The sequence below is a fragment of the Rhinichthys klamathensis genome, unplaced genomic scaffold, assembly GCF_029890125.1.
Source record: "Rhinichthys klamathensis goyatoka isolate OS25496 unplaced genomic scaffold, OSU_Roscu_1.1 h1tg000110l_1, whole genome shotgun sequence".
Classification (NCBI taxonomy): Eukaryota; Metazoa; Chordata; class Actinopteri; order Cypriniformes; family Leuciscidae; genus Rhinichthys; species Rhinichthys klamathensis.
The window spans coordinates 3260992-3281356 of NW_026606648.1; the positions used below are offsets into that span (position 1 = coordinate 3260992).

At 37.9% G+C, this 20365-nt stretch overlaps 1 protein-coding gene across 1 annotated transcript in view; it reads left to right on the top strand.

Annotated features, from left to right (window-relative positions):
• The first annotated feature begins 4778 nt into the window (after positions 1-4778).
• The window catches only part of tmem108 (transmembrane protein 108), a 61769-nt gene continuing 46182 nt past the window's right edge, over positions 4779-20365 (top strand). The window contains exons 1-2 of the mRNA XM_056254046.1: positions 4779-4809; positions 4901-4927. Coding sequence (XP_056110021.1) covers positions 4779-4809; positions 4901-4927 — 58 coding nt within the window. The remainder of the gene's footprint in view (positions 4810-4900; positions 4928-20365) is intronic.

Below are 20365 nucleotides of genomic sequence, written 5' to 3' on the forward strand. Positions count from 1 at the left end.
AATTCAGTTTATGTTCAGTGAATCCCATGATTATCTGATCAAGTGTACCAAGTAATTAAATTTACTCAAGATGTTGCTAACAGTTCGTGTTTGACCCCTGGTGTAACGCTTTCTTACGAAAGACTTCGAAAATCTTCTGTGTCCACAGCAAACGTTCTGTTACTAATGGCAACAAGTGCATCGTTTTTTGTTTTTTTTTAATGCTGCTGTCTGACTTATGTCATAGAACCAATTCATATTGTTATTTCTTGGTCAGATACTTATTACTCTATTGATACGTTACTTTCAGTTCTCTTCCTATAGTAACAATAGTGTTAATAATATATATATATTTTTTAATAATTATTATTTTTTAACCAGCCATTTTTAGTGCCACTTCTTCCTACATTAAGCTCATTTTAATGTATTTTAACCCACTACTAGTCTGTTTACCCTGTAAGTAACAGATTACTAATTCTTTTTCACATTCAAGTTTGTGTGGAATCCCATGATGTCTGTCAAAAAACACATTCACTTAAAGCCATAACTGGATTTGCTTGAGAAGTCTGGTGGCCTATATGGGCATGTAAATGATTTACCCTGGTCATGGCTTAGCCTGCCACCAGCCGATTACTGAGACCGGGGGGTTAAACCAGTCTCAAAGCCATCGGATTACGAAGTTGGATCCCCCATTTGTCACAGAGGGTGGTGATAGGGTAGGGGGTAGGGGGAAGGGGTAAGGGCTGTTCTGAATGCCTGTTAGTCTTCTGAACGCATATCTGCTATCACCTTTTATGTCACTGCACTGCACATGTTTCTACCTTTGTGTTTCTTGCTTCAGTCCTGAATGAGTAATTAAATGTGCTGTAAATTACTTCTTTCTTTCTTTTTTTCCCGCCCAAGCTCTGTAACTGCTGGTGCAGATAAGACCTCTTTGCTCCTTACCTGTCTACATGACTGATATTGGGACCAGTACCTCTATCTGATGGCAATGCCATTTTGCTGTGGTAATAAGAAGAAAGATAGCATGTTGTGAGGCCTATGACCAATGCAGGCCATGGAAAATGACCATATTTCCGTAAGATATGAATAGGGATTATGCATTGAAGTGGAACAGAATTTCCCTTTGTTCCTGTCTAAAATCAGGACACAGTTGCCTATTGTTGCTCAAGACAATGTTAAAAAAAAAATCCACTTTACGCTTGCAATACAAGGGCAAATAGGAAAGGGAGTTTTTTTTTTTTTTTTTGCTCTTTACAGAGTTGTGATGGAAAGGTCGATTCGTTTTGGTCAATCGGTTCATTCGAACAGTTTGGAACCAGTTCAAACCCCGATTCAGTGATTCATTTACTTATCGTGTTTCCTGACATTGTGCATGACACGCATTGCTTTTATTTTTTTTTTATTTTTTTAGGTTTTATTAATAAGGTTGTGTGTTGTAATTCCATGTGTACCGATTCAGTTTTATGCAGCCATGAATGCGCTCATAAAATATCAAGTCATTTAATGTTGCCTGCCTAATTGGCATTTACATTTAAACATTACTGCCTTTCTTTTTTATCTGTTAACAAAAAAAAGAAAAAGAAGGTTTTAGCATGTTTAACGATATTTAATGAAAAAGATGATAATCATCAAATAGTGTCCGATGATTCTTGGTTCCACGAGTCTGACTCGAGGAACCGCTCGGACGATTCAGTCCGATTCGTAAACCTATCGGACATGATATGTTGTTACAACTAAACTTATAGGTCTATATTAAAGAGTCCAAAGCTGTCAAGGAGATAGTTGTCATGTTTACTATTTCACTGACATGTCAGGTAGCCTAAGAACATTTAATGCGTTGTAGGCCTATAGCCTATTTATAACGCAGGTTCTTTTTTTTTTTTTTTTTAAGACCTCCTAGAGTCCTATAGCAACGTTTCGCTTTGCTAATTTCTAATGCATATCTATTCTGTTCCTATTTCTATTCCCTGATTTGTACTTAAGTTGGTGTGGTCCTCAGGGCGGACCTCATCCTATACCAGGTTAGCCTAATACTCAAGTTAAACCACTGGAGAAAGAATAAACCTCTCAGCCCAGTTACCCAAATGCCCGCTTGCTGGTGCAGCAATATGTGCTCATTGTTATTCTGTGGCCGTATACAGTCTACGGAACAGTTTTCGAGCCGGGGTGACCGACACGCACCATCATTAGTCTGATATCACAACCTCCACCTGCTGCCTTGGTTTCTGATGACCAGTCTATGATCTAAGCAAGCAATCCTATGTTTTTGGGGAGGTGGGCGGTGTTGGACTGGATTCAGATATCTGCTGGATGGAGGCAGGAGAGGGACTGACTGCCCCGCTCATGTGACAGTCTGAGACCTTGCGGGAAGCATGTGCGCGTTGCGCGTTTCACTTGGACCGGTGACGCGGAGGATTTGATGAGCCGGTTCGGCTGGAAGGAGGAGGTTTCGGACAAGTCTCCATATAGGTAAACATAAACTCCTTATTCGTTATTTACTGCGTGTCAATGCATGTATTTTCTTTGCGAACATTATGACAACGTTTACGCAATGGTATATCTACTCGATTTGGAGCTTCTAAGATGAATAAAGCTCTTAAAATCAATTGTGAATATTGCATTTATTTATTTTTTGATGATGATTTCTGGGTTTTCCTCATTCGGCATCACACTCCCATGAGAGATGCTGTTAGTGTTCTCGGTTGGTTAACTGATGTGATTTCTATAGAGTCATATCATAGGGATGAGAATCATACGGAATCGATTCTGGTTCCCTAGTCCATGAACGATTCTTTGGTATTTTGGAGGAAGAAATATATGAGGGGAAAGGATTTGGAAATCTTATGGCATTTACTGACCTCAGCAGTCTCTTATGATGGAATAATTTCACATTTCAACACAAAACGATGGGTATTATTTAGTTAGTTTATTGCAAAAGGTGCGTTTACAAAAAAAAAAATTATTAGGTATTTTTTTTCTTCTAATGCAATTCTTTTAAATATGCCCTAACGATTATTTAATTAAAATTCGAAACAATTTAAATTTTCTAATAACAAAACTCAAAATGTGTAGCCTACAACTAGCCTACACGGCAATACGGTAGTTCCAAAAATGTTGTCATCACTTACCCTCAAGTTGTTTCTTCCTTCTGTTGAACACAAAAGAATAGGCTATTTTCAAGAATGTTGGTAGGCTTCTACAGTTGACTAGGGTAACTAGAAGTTAGGCTACCGTCAACTGTCTGGTTACCGACATTCTTTAAAATATCTCCCTTTATTTCAACAGAAACAAACTCATTTAGGTTTGGAACAACATGAGGGTGAGTAAATTATGACAGCATTTATATTTTGGGGGGTGAACTGTCCCTTTAAGTAGGTATAGAATTCAGTTCTCTGAGGGATTCATAAATGTAATTTCTTCACTGAAAAGAACCGGCTCATAGGGGGTATTCGTTCCGAATCATTCGAAATGGACTACATTTCTTTTTTCAATATAGCCTACTAAAAAGTTCCGACTCCAGTGATTCATTCATTTGAAATTCGGACTGGTGGCGCTGTGTTCAGTAGCGGTGATGTGCTGAACAGAAGTGTAGGAAACACTGTCAAGACTATTTTACTTCGGTTTTCTGTCCGCATCAGAGAAAAAATGGACCCGAACGTCACGAGAATCAATTTGTTCCGTTAATTTCTAAATAGAACTGAACAACAATCGATCCCTAACCCTAGTCATAGAGTAACGGCTTGCTAGTCATAGTCTCTCTCTCTCTCTCTCTCTCTCTCTCTCTCTCTCTCTCTCTCTCTCTCTCTCTCGTCACACACACACACACACACACACACTGGGGGTATCAGCCTATTTATTGTGAGCTCCCGCTGAAGGAGAGTTAGGGAAGCTTTACGGTATCACCACCCGTGAAAGATCATTGTGTGTTTCATAGTCAGGAGGATTCTGAGGATATAACGCAGATAAACATCATGTTATGCTACAGGCGTCTTTGATCGTTTTCCAGCATATTCTCATAAGGTAAGAGACATCAGAGCTTTTCTCACCCTTCCTCTGGAACATTTGCCTTAGTAACTCACAGGCTGCACCTGCTCATAGATTGTGATACTGTATATCTAGAGATAAATGGTCCCTTAATGACAAACTTACTTAATATATTGTTTGTTTGCATTACTAAAGCAAGCAAGCATTCATTCTCCACCATTCATTTAATCAACATATATATCAGATATGCTTATCACTTCAGCCATTTTGCTATCAGAGAGTCAAACATCTTCATTTCAGCATCCTTTATTTCATTTGGTTGGCATGCAAAGGTCCATTTTGGAATCTCAAGTGGTTTAGGAACATAGCTTGTATTAAATGTTATTAATTTAATAGATGCTTTTACCCTAAATAATTTAGATTTAAGATAGAGTATAAATCTTATGGGTAGGCCTACTATTTGTTTTCTCCCTGGGAATTCAACCTATGACCTCGGCATTGACTATGTATTACAGGAACGTCTGTAGAAAGGCTAAAGAACAGAGTGAACATTTCCTTTACCCTGGGGCTCATTCATTAATATTCAGTTCTAAATAATGAGGCAGCTCTCTTAAAGCTTGAGGCCGTTAGAAGGGGTCCTCTCCATAAAGATGCTCCATTTGTGAGCACTGAACGTTCTTCTTTGTGTGTGTGTGTTGCCGGTCCCACAGAACAGTAAATGTTTAGAAGTGCAGGGTCATTAAAAGTTGGTCGCCTGAGAGCATTGTGAAAGGAATGTTTGTCAAAGTCCTTAACAGAACACCCCCAACTATATGCTTTGTTCTCCGGGACAATACCTCGCTGGTTTGTCCAATAGGGAGGTAGAGGGAGGGAGCTGGGTCTTGGGTCAAGTGGCAAGACACTGACATATGTAGCTGACAACTTGTTCCGGAAGGGTCACCTGATACGAGGCTGCAAAGCGGTGAGTGTTTCGTGAAAAGTGGAGGAGGAACTTTGATTCATTGGGGGCAAAGGGCATCACCCTTTACCCGCCGTTGGTTAACTTGCTTCAGGGCAGCGTCATTATTTGTGTTCGTTTTTCTCAAAACATGGCATTCTTTAAAAATGACCTAAGTGTCTGTAAAAAAAAGACAGTTGTGTTTATTTTTATTTAGTTTGCATGGGGTCCCGTCGGTTCTAGACCAGGGTAAAAATACTAATTTTACTTACATGTAATAATATTATATTACTTAAATATGAATGATTTTTATTTTATTAAATATATTTATTTCATTTATTTTATAGATTGAATATTTCTAATATATTATACTTATTACATTACAGTTCAAAAGTGTGGGGTCAGTAAGATTACATTTTTTTAAAGAAATTACTTTTATTCAGCAAGAATGCATGAAATTCCGACAGTAAAGACATTTATAATATTACAAAAGATTTCTATCTTAAATAAATGCTGTTCTTTTGAAGTTTCTATTCATCAAAGAATCACAGTTTCCACAAAAATATATTTTCAACATTGATGATAAATTATATTTCAGTTTTTACTGTATTTTTGATTAAATAACTGCACCCCTGATGACCATAAGATACTTTTTTCAAAACCAACTCCAAACTTTTGAACGGTAGATTATAATACATTTGTTTAAACAGATTTAAATAGTATATATTTTTTTCAAATAAGCCATTTTAATCTCTTGTTTTTGGGTGTGATTATGGATGATCCTTCATTATCCTCGTGAATCGAGGGCATTTCAGAGTGACAGTAACCAGACCAGGACAACAACGTATCAACTGTCCTGTGGAGTCACCTCTGCCCACACCAAACGTCACTCATGTGTCAATGGGACGCATAATCATAGCAACCAGGCTTCCTGCAATCTTATACAGTTACAGAATAGGAAAACATGCCATACCAATTAAAAACAATCAACATCTGGAAAAAATTCAAGGTCAAGCAGGAAACCTTACAATCTTATCAGAGACTATACAGAAAGAAAGGCCAATGTTTCCATTCTCTTTTCTCTCTTCCTCTTTCAACCATTTCCAGTCTCAATTACAATCCCATATGACCCAGGGGAGAATGGTACAGCCTGGTATGGAATGTGTCCCATGCCTAAATACTCTAGATCTTGAGGACAGTGAATGAACTCAGCACTTCCATGCTCATAGAACCCAGTAGACAGGAACAACTCGACACACGGGCGCAACGGAAGAACAACATGTTCTTTTCCTGAAGATTGACATGCACTCCTATAAATGCCACCCTACATTAGCAGTTTTAGAAATGAGTTTCTTCTAAGGATATTTCTGAGCTTTAGTAAATGAGGTTATAAAGGGGCAGTTGAGATGTCCCTCTGTCTGATAGGACATGTCCTCCCATTTCCTGTAAGACACTGATTCTATCAGCCTGAGTTCCTTCCCATGTAGAAATTCAGTTTCGGTCAGTCGAGCTGAACATTGTCAAGAATAACAAACAGAAGGAGACAGAAAAGTTCAGGGGTTTTTTTTTTAAGTTCATCCAAAATGTAAAATTCTGTTATCATTTCCTTGTGCAAAATAACACACTTCAGTATACTTTTAAAAAGATTATGTAAATAATATACTTAAGAGCTAACTGAATGTATTGTTTTCGACACTTCATCATTGCATGTTAATTGAGATTAAATGAGAATGTATTATGATTCAAATTAAATACAATTAGATGATTTTTAGAGTGTTTTTGACCCAACAAAAATATACTTCAATGTCATTTCTATTGATAAATTTGAACACTTGTAATTACAGATTTGTAATGATGATGTTGCACTTTAATACATTTTAAATATATTAACTTTAAATATGATATTGAATAACAGACTAAAGTTAAAATTATAATAAAGTATTTTATATGTTCTTTAGTATGTTAACAACAAATCAAAATAAGTTTGTTTCTTGAAGTATGAATATAATATTCTTTAAAATGTACTTTAAAGTACAGTAAAATCTTTAAGTACACTTAAGTGGCCTTTTATTTCATTAATATTATATATTATATGCAAGAGTTTAAAAAAATTCTTACATTTCAAGTGCACATTCAACTTATTTTTCCCACAAATGTTTACTCACCCTCATGTCTTCCGAGTTGTAACCTGTATAACGTTTTTTTGTGGAACAGAAAAGAAAATGTTAGAATGTCCAAGCAGCTCTTTCCTTTTAATGGAAGTAAATGTTAACCAAGTCTGCAAGCACTATTTTTAGTGAATGACGATTTAAATTTCAGGCTGTTTCTCAGACAAAACTATTGTACACTATTGAAACTATTGTTTCACAAGACTTTTTAAATACAGCACACAAGTTAAATGGGCTACTTTTATCGGCTTTTGGTCCTTTTTGGAGCTTGGAAGCCATGGCTCCCATCTACTTTCACCACAAAGAAGAGCAGCTTGGACATTCTGCTAAACTTATTACTTTGTGTTCCACTGAAGAAAGAAAGTCATAAAGATTTGAAACAACATGAGGGTGAGTAAAGGATGTCAAAACTTATATTTCTGGGTAAACTCCTTTAACCTAATTTGTGATAGTGTCTTGAACTGCTTTGCACCTTTAGTATCTCGGGTGAGTTTGATACACTGAAATATTGAACACGCTGTTTAGCATGCACAGAGTAGCGCCTGTCTACTTGAATTTCTTGATGCACCGACATAGCAGGTGTCTTAAATTACCCAAAGGGCAAAGCTGATAGTGACAACAAGTCTTCCCATGTCCCTGTTGCAAGGAAGGGCAGCGGGCGACAGGACAGCCGTGAGTACAGCCATTACAACGATTAGAGGGTGCGCTAGGGATGGATGAGGAAGATAAGAGGGAGAGAGATGAGGGGAGGACTGATGGAGCGTGAAGTGTGTGTAGGGGGAATTCCTGGAATTCCATGACCGCCGCCACTCTTCCTGATCCTGATAGGACACACATTGGCGCACACACTCAGACATTGTCATGTTTGTAATTCTACTAAGATGCTGAAGAAGCCGACCCAATAGAATGTACTGGATTGGCTCTTTTATACAGTCGTGTAGCTTCTGTGTGGCTTCATAGCAAGGGTTTTATCAGTTGATGGCTTCAGGCTGTCAGAGTGAGTTTCTTGGCTTGCCTCTGATCAAAGGTCTTCAGCTTTATTTGGCACTGCTGCTTATTCCAGACCGAACAGTCACTTCAAACAAGGATTTAATAGCATGGATGGTGGTTCTATTCATCAGTATGAATGAAATGTACCCAATGCAATAATGTTTGTAGTGGTTCCAAAAAGTATTTGGGCACATAAAATGTACGAATATCAACAGAATATCAAACCAAGTGGCCTTTATTTTAAAGAAATATAGCACAGACACACTTTTCAAGCAAAACATTTAGTGACGCTTTATTTTAAGATGACAGTTCAGTTACATGTCACATGTAGTTACTATAGAAATAATAGTAAGTTATGCAAATATTCAAGCAAATAACCCTAACCCTATAGTAAGTACATGTAGTTAATTAATATTACTCAGTTCGTAATTACACTGTAACAACCTCACCTTAAAATAAAGTGTAACCCAACATTTTACAAAAGACGTTTTTTTTGTTCAAAATGGAGATTAAATGGATCTGCTTGTCAGTTGTTAGTAGAACATGTTCACAATGTGAACTTGAGGGCATCTCATTTTATAAATCCACTAAAATTCAGTGTCAACAATTGGTTATTGCAAGAGAGAGAAAACTCTAATGCTATTTGGCATTTTTGCTATTTTGTATCTAATGCAACATTCATAAATTTTTAATTGTGACTTGGCTGCCCAAGTGTCTAAATACCTTTTTTAGAGCCACTAAATAAAGATAGCGGCAAAATGATAATTTCCAATGTCTAATTCAAATGCATTAATAAATATAGGCTAGTCATATAGAACAGTGTCTGGAACATTTTCAGCATGCTTTTTGGCATTATAGTCAATGCATTTTTAATGACCTGGCTATGATATCCCAGTCTTGAGGTTTGTTCAGCGTAGACTACTTGACAAAATCCACCCTGAAGGGTTTCTTAAGACTTGATCCCCAGGATTGGCTCTGTTTAATTTTCTTGCTCCCTTACCTAATTTAAGATGATCAAATCCCTCTTAAGGAGATGCAATGCTCTGAAGGAGAGTTCAGTTCACTTATGAAACCTTTAGATTCTCCCCTAATAAATCATACAACAAATGCTCCTTAAGCATCTCCTTCAAAGTGCTGAAATACTCAGACTTGAATTAAACATTCAACTTCATAAAACCCATTAAACTCGAATGTGATGTGCATTTTAATAGCAACAAATGAAACCAGGCAAATTGATTGATTTTTAAATCTATTGATTTTATTAATTGATTTTAGATTTTTTTTAAAGAGAATAATCAAAAGATATAGACCGTTTGAGAGAAATGCACAACTCTTTACCCAGAATCCTTTAGCATTTTAGCTATGTGGGCCAGATGAACAATGCTAATAGGATTTACTCTGAGTGGATGGAGGGGAGTCGAGAGAGATTGGGAAGGGGGGAAGGCATCCCGCCTTTACCCCCTGTTGCGTACTAGCCCACCCAGAGCAGTCATGTGATGCTGGCAGGTGTCTGGCACTGACTAGACCTTTAGTGACCAAACCCAGCAACTTCCACCCAAGCTGCAGGATTATATATGGACTTGATGATAACCAGGTCACCCCCCTTGCTATCAAGCCACCTTTGAAATTGTCTTGTTGCTATGAGCTTGACGAAACCTCAATGTTGTCATATTCAGCATGGCAATAACAGCAAGAAATAGACCTTATTCAGAGCAGCGCCATGAAAGGTATGAAAGCAAGGCTGTGATTGATAGACTTGCTGTGTTTTCAAAGGCATCCATCCGCTGTAAAAAGCTGTATAAAGCTCTTAGATCACTTTTAAGTTTCCACAGCTCATATTGTCTGGGGATTTTGTCTACTGAAATTTCTCATAAAGATATTTTTGCAGCGTTTCGTCTGCAGAACAATCCAAAAAACACATTAAATAACAGTACAACCCACTGAAGAGATGTATGCCTATCCCTCACAGCCTCGCTTTCATTCACGTTAAAAATCAAAGATGGCGCTGCTGTGAATAAGGTCTATTGGTTGTTTTGCAGATTTTGGTTATTTTTAATGGTTGTGAAGATTTCTTGTGAAGTCCATAGTCCAAGTCCAAGTCATATTTCGCTCCAAAATCAAAAGAAATAAATATAAATGAAAGAGTTAATAAAATAATAAATTGTTTTTATATGAAGAAAATTGTGCAATGTGACATTATTTTCAAGCCCATATCCACCTAAAAAAAATATATGACCATGACATATAATGTTCAATTTAAAAAAAAAAAATCCTTTGATTTTTGGAATTGATTTAGGACACAGCCATTTGATTTATTCTTGAGCAACAGTCTTGTTTAGTTCCATAAAATGCGATTGCATAAAAACATTTTTTTCCTTTTAAATCCTTAAAACCAAAAATGAAATGTGGGCCCCTTCCCTGTGGAGTATAATAGAACCTTTTTCATTTTGAGTTGATTATGTCATTTTCAGCTGTGAGCTCCTTTTGTGATACAGAGTGTCTTGGATTTGTTCTTACTGTTAGGACTCCACCTACACTTCACAAATGATATTTAAATGATATTCCCTGCTGAGGTTTTAGCAAAGAATCATTCCTTTCAATACAGTAATACAGTTCAGTCATTACAAATGACTAAAATGTAGCAAAAAAACAAACAGTCTCTTTAGATTCTTCAAACAGATCCTCATATGCTCTTAAGATCTTTGTATTAAGACTTTATCAACTCTAACTTGATCACTAACTTAAGCCTATTAAGACAAGACGTAATTAAATTGGACGCGCACATTAAGTACTTTAAAAAAATGATGACAAACTCCATCTCTGCGAATTATGCTTCCTCCAAATAACAAGCTTCATAGATCATATTAGACTTTTTGATCATTTTGTCTTGTTAAACCTAGAGTTTAATGTCAAAGACGGAAAAGCTAATAGTCGTGATGTACCTCTGATTAAATTAATCTCATCTGTCGAGCAGTGGAGGGTTTGCTTATACAGAAATGCTCTGCTTTCATAAAGCTGGATGGCTTGATGTGATCTTATGTTATTATGTCAATGTTTAAAGGAGTGGTTGATTATGATTGAACTTTTTTAACTTTAGTTAGTGTGTAATGTTGCCGTTTGAGCATAAACAACATCTGCAAAGTTACGACGCTCAAAGTTCAAAGCAAAGGGAGATATTTTCTTTTAAAGAAATTGCTTTTTAAGGACTACAACAAACGGCTGGTAGGGACTACACAACATTCCTCCTGGGTTAGTGACATCACCAACCATAAAATTTACATTTACCGTAACACGATTTATAGATTATCAAGACAGAATATGCTAATCAATGACTAGAAGATAACTACACATACATAAATTCATCAGCTAACCAATCAGAGATGCTGTCTACATGTTGTCACTTCTTCTTGAGTCCCTCCGTCATTGTCTGACTCCGTTTTGAACATAAAAGGCTAAAAGGTTTTGACATTTTTAGTGCATGTCTGTGTGAGGTCAAAGGACACAAGCTGTTGTAGCTCCACCCTCTGTGCCGGAAGCAGCAGCTCATTTGCATTTAAAGGGGATTATACCACCCCTTTAATTAGTCTCATATAGAGTGAGTGAGATATATATTTAACTATAAGCATCAAATGTAAATTTGTCAAGTGACCAAGCGCAGTTTGTTTTCTTTTTACGTGATATTTAAGGGTGATTAAATTAGAAATCAGATTGGAGGTAGTGATTTCAGCCCTTTTTGTGTGCATTATGCATCTGACAGTTAGGCCTCGTTTACACTGTCAGAGAAATGTGACCCAATTCCGATTTTTTACTCATATGCGACACAGATCGGATGTGTTCTATGACAGTGTAAACAGGAAAAAAACACATGCATTCGGATATTTCGAGATCGGTTTCAGGCCTCGTTCATATGTGGAAATAAATCAGATATAAATCATGTAAACAGAGATCGGATTTTCTGAGGCATTAGGTTACGTCTCCGCGGTTTAATGACGAGAGAAACCCCGACGCGCATCTGCGAAGGGACGGATGGCCTGACGAAACATTGTGTCGTCGTAGGAGAGGAATGTGGACACACGTTGACACAACATATCAAAGGTTGGCTTGCTCATCCTAAAATTTCGGACCCACTGCTCCTCGTTAAAGCCCGCCACGATCTCATGAAAGTGCGTTTATTGCACGAATTTTTTTTTCACGTGCCATTTATGCCAAAAAATGTTTTCGCGTGTATGATACGCACTTTATGGCGTTTAATACGCACGTTTACAGTGCGTATCATATGCAAGCAAAAACAATTTTTTGCGTATAAATGGCACAAGAAATAAAATTCATGCTATAGACACTCACTTTCTAGCCTGACTACGTCAGACTTCGTACTTCCGCTCAATTTCAGTTCGCTTCTGTACTCAGTCTGAGATAGCGACCTATCTCACAGTTTTCCTCCGGCCTGAAAACAGCCGGCCAATCAACGAACAGAGGGCGGGCTGAGAGCCGTGATGTAGACGCTAAGCGCAGAGTTTAAGATTGTATTTTAGGTTAGGGAAATCGAAAACGACCGCGGATATGATGACACGGGATGCAATTCGCTCTGTTGTGGAGAATATTCCCGGCATTTGCAAACTGAAGCCCGAACAAGAAGAGTGTTTGTTAAACATTTTGAATGGAGGTGATGTTCAAGTTGGAGAGAGAGGTGATTGCGTTATGTGATTGGCTTACGGGTAATCAATGATTTTATACTTCAGACAAGCGCCCCCCCCCCCCCCCCCCCCCCCCCCCTTAGCGAGCAAGAAAACACTTTTCAATTATGCCGTTCCAGACTCTGTCTACGAAGCAAAGCGAAGTAGCAGAGTTTGGTGTTACCAGGCTACTCACTTTCATGAGATCGTGTTGTATTATCCCACCAGTCCTGAGATATCACTGCGCGTTCGTCCATCTGTGCAAGAAGACCCCTTTAAACATCCGCGATGTTTCAGATCCATGTCAAGTGTAAACAGTAAACACATGACTCGGATATGGGTCACAATTTAAAGAACGTGTAAACGGACAGTCAAACAAATCGGATATAGGCAACAAATCAGAATTGGGCATCAAGACCTGCAGGCCTTAGTGAACCCGTCTGAAATAGCTGTTTAACATAAGCTGTCGTGAAATTAATTTATGTCGGACATGGACATGAACATCTTGATCTTGTGAATGTTTGTTTTATAGCAGACAGGAAGGAAAAGACAAGTAAATAGACTGAATCCTGAATCCAGTCTGGACAAGGTTCAAATTACAGGTCATCACAGGTCTCCTTTCAAGCTGTCTTCCTGCTTGTTTTGTTCAAGCTGTGTTTTTTAATCTCTTTTCTTTTGTACCACAAAGGATTTGTCGTTTTAAATGATCTTTCCTAGGTAGAGTAATCAATAAGCCCTCATATTAAGGGTGAAGGGTCAAATCTTTCTGACATTTGCCAAATACCATAATGAAGGCTAAATTTGTTTTTGTACTGCCTGGTGCATCTTAATTACGTTTAAGCCTTTCAGAATGTAACATCAGGTATGGTGACCTCAATTAATGTTACCCTTATATAATAAATCACATGCAATTTTTGTTTAATAGTACATGACCTATAAAACTCATATCCAGACACACTCATTTTAGTAAAAGCGTTGTTTTTATTCGAACAGTCTACAATAAATCTGTGATTTTGTCTCAGTGCAGGTATTTTTGTCTTGAGATTTAGTTTTGACACCTTTAGGTTTGCGTCTCAAAATCTCGTATAGTGCAATAACACTGCGGACTGTGATTTATTCCGTATCTGACTCCTGCAGTAAATGAGAGCTTGCTGGAGATAAAAGCTTTATGTTTTATGCCGGTGTGCTTGTGTGTTTTTTTTTTTTTTTTTTTGTGCAAAGAGAAGATCTAATCAATTCATACAACCTCTCTGACTTGTGGCTTATTTTTGAGTCATGTCAAAAGCATATGTCGTTGTTGTTTATGTCTGAGGTCTAAAAAGTGATGGTTCTGTTTTGTGTGCTCATCCACTATTATTCTTCTATTATTGTGGTGCTTGCCAAGACATCACTATTACTTTTGCTCATACTATGGGTTAACTACTCAATACTACTTACACTCACCTAAAGGATTATTAGGAACACCATATTAATACTGTGTTTGACCCCCTTTCGCCTTCAGAACTGCCTTAATTCTACGTGGCATTGATTCAACAAGGTGCTGAAAGCATTCTTTAGAAATGTTGGCCCATATTGATAGGATAGCATCTTGCAGTTGATGGAGATTTGTGGCATGCACATCCAGGGCACGAAGCTCCCGTTCCACCACATCCCAAAGATACTCTATTGGGTTGAGATCTGGTGACTGTGGGGGCCATTTTGGTACAGTGAACTCATTGTCATGTTCAAGAAACCAATTTGAAATGATTCAAGCTTTGTGACATGGTGCATTATCCTGCTGGAAGTAGCCACCAGAGGATGGGTACATGGTGGCCATAAAGGGATGGACATGGTCAGAAACAATTCTCAGGTAGGCCGTGGCATTTAAACGATGCCCAATTGGCACTAAGGGGCCTAAAGTGTGCCAAGAAAACATCCCCCACACCATTACACCACCACCACCAGCCTGCACAGTGGTAACAAGGCATGATGGATCCATGTTCTCATTCTGTTTACGCCAAATTCTGACTCTACCATCTGAATGTCTCAACAGAAATCGAGACTCATCAGACCAGGCAACATTTTTCCAGTCTTCAACTGTCCAATTTTGGTGAGCTCTTGCAAATTGTAGCCTCTTTTTCCTATTTGTAGTGGAGATGAGTGGTACCCGGTGGGGTCTTCTGCTGTTGTAGCCCATCCGCCTCAAGGTTGTGCGTGTTGTGGCTTCACAAATGCTTTGCTGCATACCTCGGTTGTAACGAGTGGTTATTTCAGTCAAAGTTGCTCTTCTATCAGCTTGAATCAGTCGGCCCATTCTCCTCTGACCTCTAGCATCAACAAGGCATTTTCGCCCACAGGACTGCCGCATACTGGATGTTTTTCCCTTTTCACACCATTCTTTGTAAACCCTAGAAATGGTTGTGTGTGAAAATCCCAGTAACTGAGCAGATTGTGAAATACTCAGACCGGCCCGTCTGGCACCAACAACCATGCCACGCTCAAAATTGCTTAAATCACCTTTCTTTCCCATTCTGACATTCAGTTTGGAGTTCAGGAGATTGTCTTGACCAGGACCACACCCCTAAATGCATTGAAGCAACTGCCATGTGATTGGTTGATTAGATAATTGCATTAATGAGAAATTGAACAGGTGTTCCTAATAATCCTTTAGGTGAGTGTATATTATATTACTCATTCTGCTCCATTTGAGCATCTGACATGAATAATACTTCACATTGTGCAGCTTTATTATATCTGGGAGGGGTGCAGGGCTTGACATCAACTTTTTTTGCTCACTAGACGCTATATATTATCCCATAATTTGGCAGCAGGTACATTAGGCTGCTGTCACTTTAAGACCCGATGCACGGATCCATTATAGTGTTACACATGCGTTTTCTTTCTCAACTGTTTACGTTCACTCAAAACATAACCGACTGTTTACTTGAATACTCACCAAGACCAGCATTTTGGCATTGTTTTTGTGTGTATTTTACTGTTTAAGCGCAATAAGCAGTGAAAAAGATATTTAATTTAGTATTGAGAGGCAATTTTATGCTGGCGCACTTTGGGTGTGAGCACGAAATCTGCGAGAATGAGTAAAATAATGGACAATACGCGTAATGCCGAAATTCAAGCCATTTAACACCAACAATATTCATCCGGAGCAAATGAAACGAGTGAGCGAGGAGAGGCGGGTTTGTGTGTCACTCGCTGTCGGAGAGATGAGAGAGCGAGAAAGCACAGCTGGTATCGTATATCTATTCTGTGGAAAATGAGTAATGGAAGCATTTCAGATATTTCAGTATCGATATGTATCGAAATATCGATATTTTTGACAACACTACATTGCATTTAGTTTATTATTTCAGATGCATTTTTAAAAGACTACAATTGAAAATTGTAAATATTATTTATAAAATTCAATAGTGACTGCGTTACACGCCACTGCTGAAATCAACCCGCATTTGGGGGGTGTTAATGTCAAGCCCTGGAGGGGTGTTATAGTCTTTTTTGGATGATTGAACAGGCCAGGAAATGGCTAAACATGCTAAAACCCACTCAGAACACCTTAGCAACACTCTAGCACAATATCTTGATACTTCCGTTTTATCCTGGCTTTTATTAAGTGTCTTGCGCAATGGCGCCATGGTGATAGTTGAGCACTTGAAAGGATTTGAACCTACAACCTTTCAGTAACCAGCCCAGATCTTTGCTAGGTTACACAACCCTGTTATCCCTCTAAAAGCTGTTCTATTTTGTCAACTTTTACTATAACTTTGCTTGTTCTCTTTTCCTTTCTTCTCGCAGTTTTTTATTCCATTTGTGAATATGCAGGCGCATGATTATGGGTGTATGCATCTAAGAAAGCCTTCTATTTATCGGATGCGGTAAACCTGGCTGGTAATGTGAGATGACATTAATATTGAATAAGATAGAAAGAGGAACGTCAGGTGAGAAAATGAATTTCCATATTCAGGGCTGCTGACTATAATAAATAACACTTCCACGCCGGAATTGAGAAACTGTGTACGTTCATGAGTAAGCAGATCTGTCTGTACTAACTGCATCACCATGGATACTGTGAAACACTTATGATGTGCTTTAAACAGTGCTGGATTTTCAGTGGTTTGAGTTACAGCTGTTTCGATTCAGTACACACATGTATTTTGTCACAGAGTGATACATCAAAATCGGGAGGTATGACATACAGTGACATAGATGACTGCATTCATATGTGCTAAACTATTGTAAAGCTTTGGTTGGGAAGACACATCGATTCACACTGATTCATGACCGGCACACAAATCTCTCGTGTTTTTGCACCGTTTCACGACCTTAAACAATTATGCAACTAATGATTTCTGAGCCTTGGGCTCCATGTTCAAAGATCCTGTTTGAAATGCCTTTGAAATTGTCATATAAATATGAGTTTAGGCTACATTTCCCTTGTTACGTTTCCCATCAGTTCATACATTTGAAGATGTCAGGCGTTTTGGAGCTCAGCCTGTGCTAATGCCTCAGCTCTTCTGAACGGTGAGTACCCGAAAGAAAAGAGATGACTTAGCATTTCCTTTTGGTTTGGGAAGAGTCATAAAACAGCTTAAAACATTTGCAGAATTTGCCTTGTCAGTGCCAACCCACTGCAGATAAAGGACTTTCAATAAGAGCCACAAACTGCTGAATGTTTATTTTAGGTGAAATTGAGATGTGTTGCTAAATGTGCTGAATTTTATTATAAAGACTTTTTCGATTCAAGTTTGCATTTAGTTATTGAGCTCTCTGTCTGTATAAATCTCTCAAAGCCATTTCTATATTTGGCCTTGATAAAGCTCTCAACAACTTTAGCTAGTCAAATAAATGTAAATTTAAGGCTGGATTTTTTAATAAGCTTTAGAAGTCTAAAATGTCTTAAACATGTATATCCTGTCTTATATTTATATCCACAAGTAACTGAAAAATAAGAAGGAAAATGTATATGAGACTTGAGAAAAGAATGAGAAAAAATGAATATGGCTGGCCATGACTGTTTGGAACTTACTTGAAAATGAAGCACATAAGACTATGGGGTGGATATATTGAGAAATTGGATGGGATGTGATACATCGGTTATAAAAGACAGACAGAGAGGGGAGAAGTGAGGTGCCTACAAATTCAGTACCAGAGTGAGGACGGGCTCTCTTGGGTAAAGCTTTTGACATTTAACTAGACCAGCCATAAACAGAGCAGAGCAAAGCCATTGACATTCATTCTGTCTGGAGTTTTTCTCTGGCTGATTTCATTCTGCTTGTACTTTTCGCCAACTCTTTTATGAGTAGCCTACTGTGAATTCGGACATACCTCTTTTGTCACATAATTATATTGTAGGGAAGTAGTATGCAATTTCAGATGCAGCCTAAATTTCGAAACTGCCTCGATATGTGTATAACAACTGGATAAAACTAACAAGCTTTTAGCGCTACTGACTAGACATTTCATTTTGAAAGTGTTGTGAAACATGCAAGATGCAATGTAATGTCATTTGGCAGAAATGTTGCCACAGGCACATTTTTCCAGTGAGCCAGGGTTGGTTTTGTATATTTTAGAAATGTACATGTTTAAAAATATTTATATTAATTACACAGCTCTCTGGAATACTTGATTCTGATTGGTCTATCGCAGCATTTTGAAATGAAGTATTTTGTATAATGGCCAATTAAACCATTGTCACACAAGACTTTAATTTCTCTTTGCAGCCTTTTTTTATTACATTACTGTTAAATAATATATGTAACACTTTATTGTGATGTTCCCTTTTGAACATTCTGTTGACTATAAGTAACTTTGCAACTACATGTCAACTAACTCTCATTAGAGTGTTAGTAGACTGTCTGCTTAATATCTGTTAACTCTTTATTGTGATGCTCCCCAACAGACATTCTACTGACTATAAGTAACTTGGCAACTACATGTCAACTTATTCTAACCCGAACCCTACCAGTCTACTAATACTCTACTAACACTCTAATGAGAGTTAGTAGACATGTAGGGTCAACGTTACTTATAGTCAACAACAGAATGTGGTAAAAGGACCATCAAAATAAAGTGAAACCTCTATATACATGTATACTGTACACTACGGGGCTGTTGAATACTTGAATCTGATTGGTTGATTGGTTCCAGGCAGGTCTAGGCCGCATTGCATGTCCATGTCACTTCGCCAAATGATTTCTGTTAATTCAAAGGTCCTCACAGTCTACAACAGCAAAATAACCAAAACCCACATCAACAATGACCAAGCAAATAAATATAGTAAACAATAGTATAAAAACAAGAAATTATTTCCATGTTTTTTGTGACAAAATTACGTTTTATGATGTACGGAAAGCACAAACTCTCTTTCTCCCGCTCTCTCTCCCACTCAAACGCACACACATACAGTGCAGACACACTCACACAGAAACGTGTGTATATTGTGTATATAGTCAGATAATTCAGGCAACTATATAAGCCAACTATCTCATGAGGCTATTTATTGTGTTTAGCCTGATGCTGCATTGTTGATGTTATAATCCCTGTGGCTTCAGCACTGTTAGTTTCTTTGGTTAGCCATTAATAAACAGTGAATCTATGGTGTGATCACACATGAGCTAAAGCTACGTTAGCATTAGCTCTGTCACTGTTTACCTATTCATTAATTCAGCTGTGACTGATGAGGGCTTGCCAGAGCCCTCCATCTTTTGTGTAATTAAACGTCTGTCTTCGTTGAAGCATGTATGAATACACATGAAAATACATAAACATAGCCCCTCCCCCACCATACATTTTGGCTATAGAGCATCCCCAGTGACCGGCTAGCATCGGATAATTAACGACCTGAGCGGTCGTGTTGATTGCTTCATTATTCGTGCGATAAGCATCTGGTGAAGGTGCCAGATTGATGTGGTGGATTTGACATTAATCTACGCTAAAGCTGTTTAATAACAGCAGTCGGGACTGAAGACACAAATCAGAGCCCACACAGTCTTTAAAGTGTTGCTTTGTTTTAGGACCCAGATGTGATGTCATAATGAGGGTGTGGGCCCTGGGTTTTAATTGTTGTTGGGTGTTTTTGCATTATTTAGCCACAAATTACAAAGGATTATAGGATCATTAAGGGTTCACTTTGGGATTTTAAGGGATGACAGACACTATGCTCATGATTTATGTTTTGTTGAGGGTGGCAATTTGTGTTATGTTGGGGCTATTGTGTGTTAACCAGCAAGGCTTGCTACAAACAAAACTGAAAGTTATTCTTTTGAAAAGAGTGCACTGACTGAACCTTTATCTGTTAATTAGAATCCCTGAGCTGCTGCTCTGAGGAAGTTTCAGTTAATTACTGAATCTGTTTTTTTAATTTAACTTCATTTGACTTCAATTTTGAAATTAACTAATTTGCTTTGCATTCAACAATGTCTTCTGCTGTTGGAACCTCAATTTAATTTAGTTAAGAAATGTCTCACTACTTCTTTGCAGTCAATCACAAACCATTCCGTCTGGCTATTGTTAAAATATTCTCATTCATGGTAATCATTGCAGAATATAATATTTGTGGGGGAAACACATGGACTGCCTGATAGACATGTGTTGGGTTTGGTCTTTAGACATCACAATTGAATAATATAACATTCAAA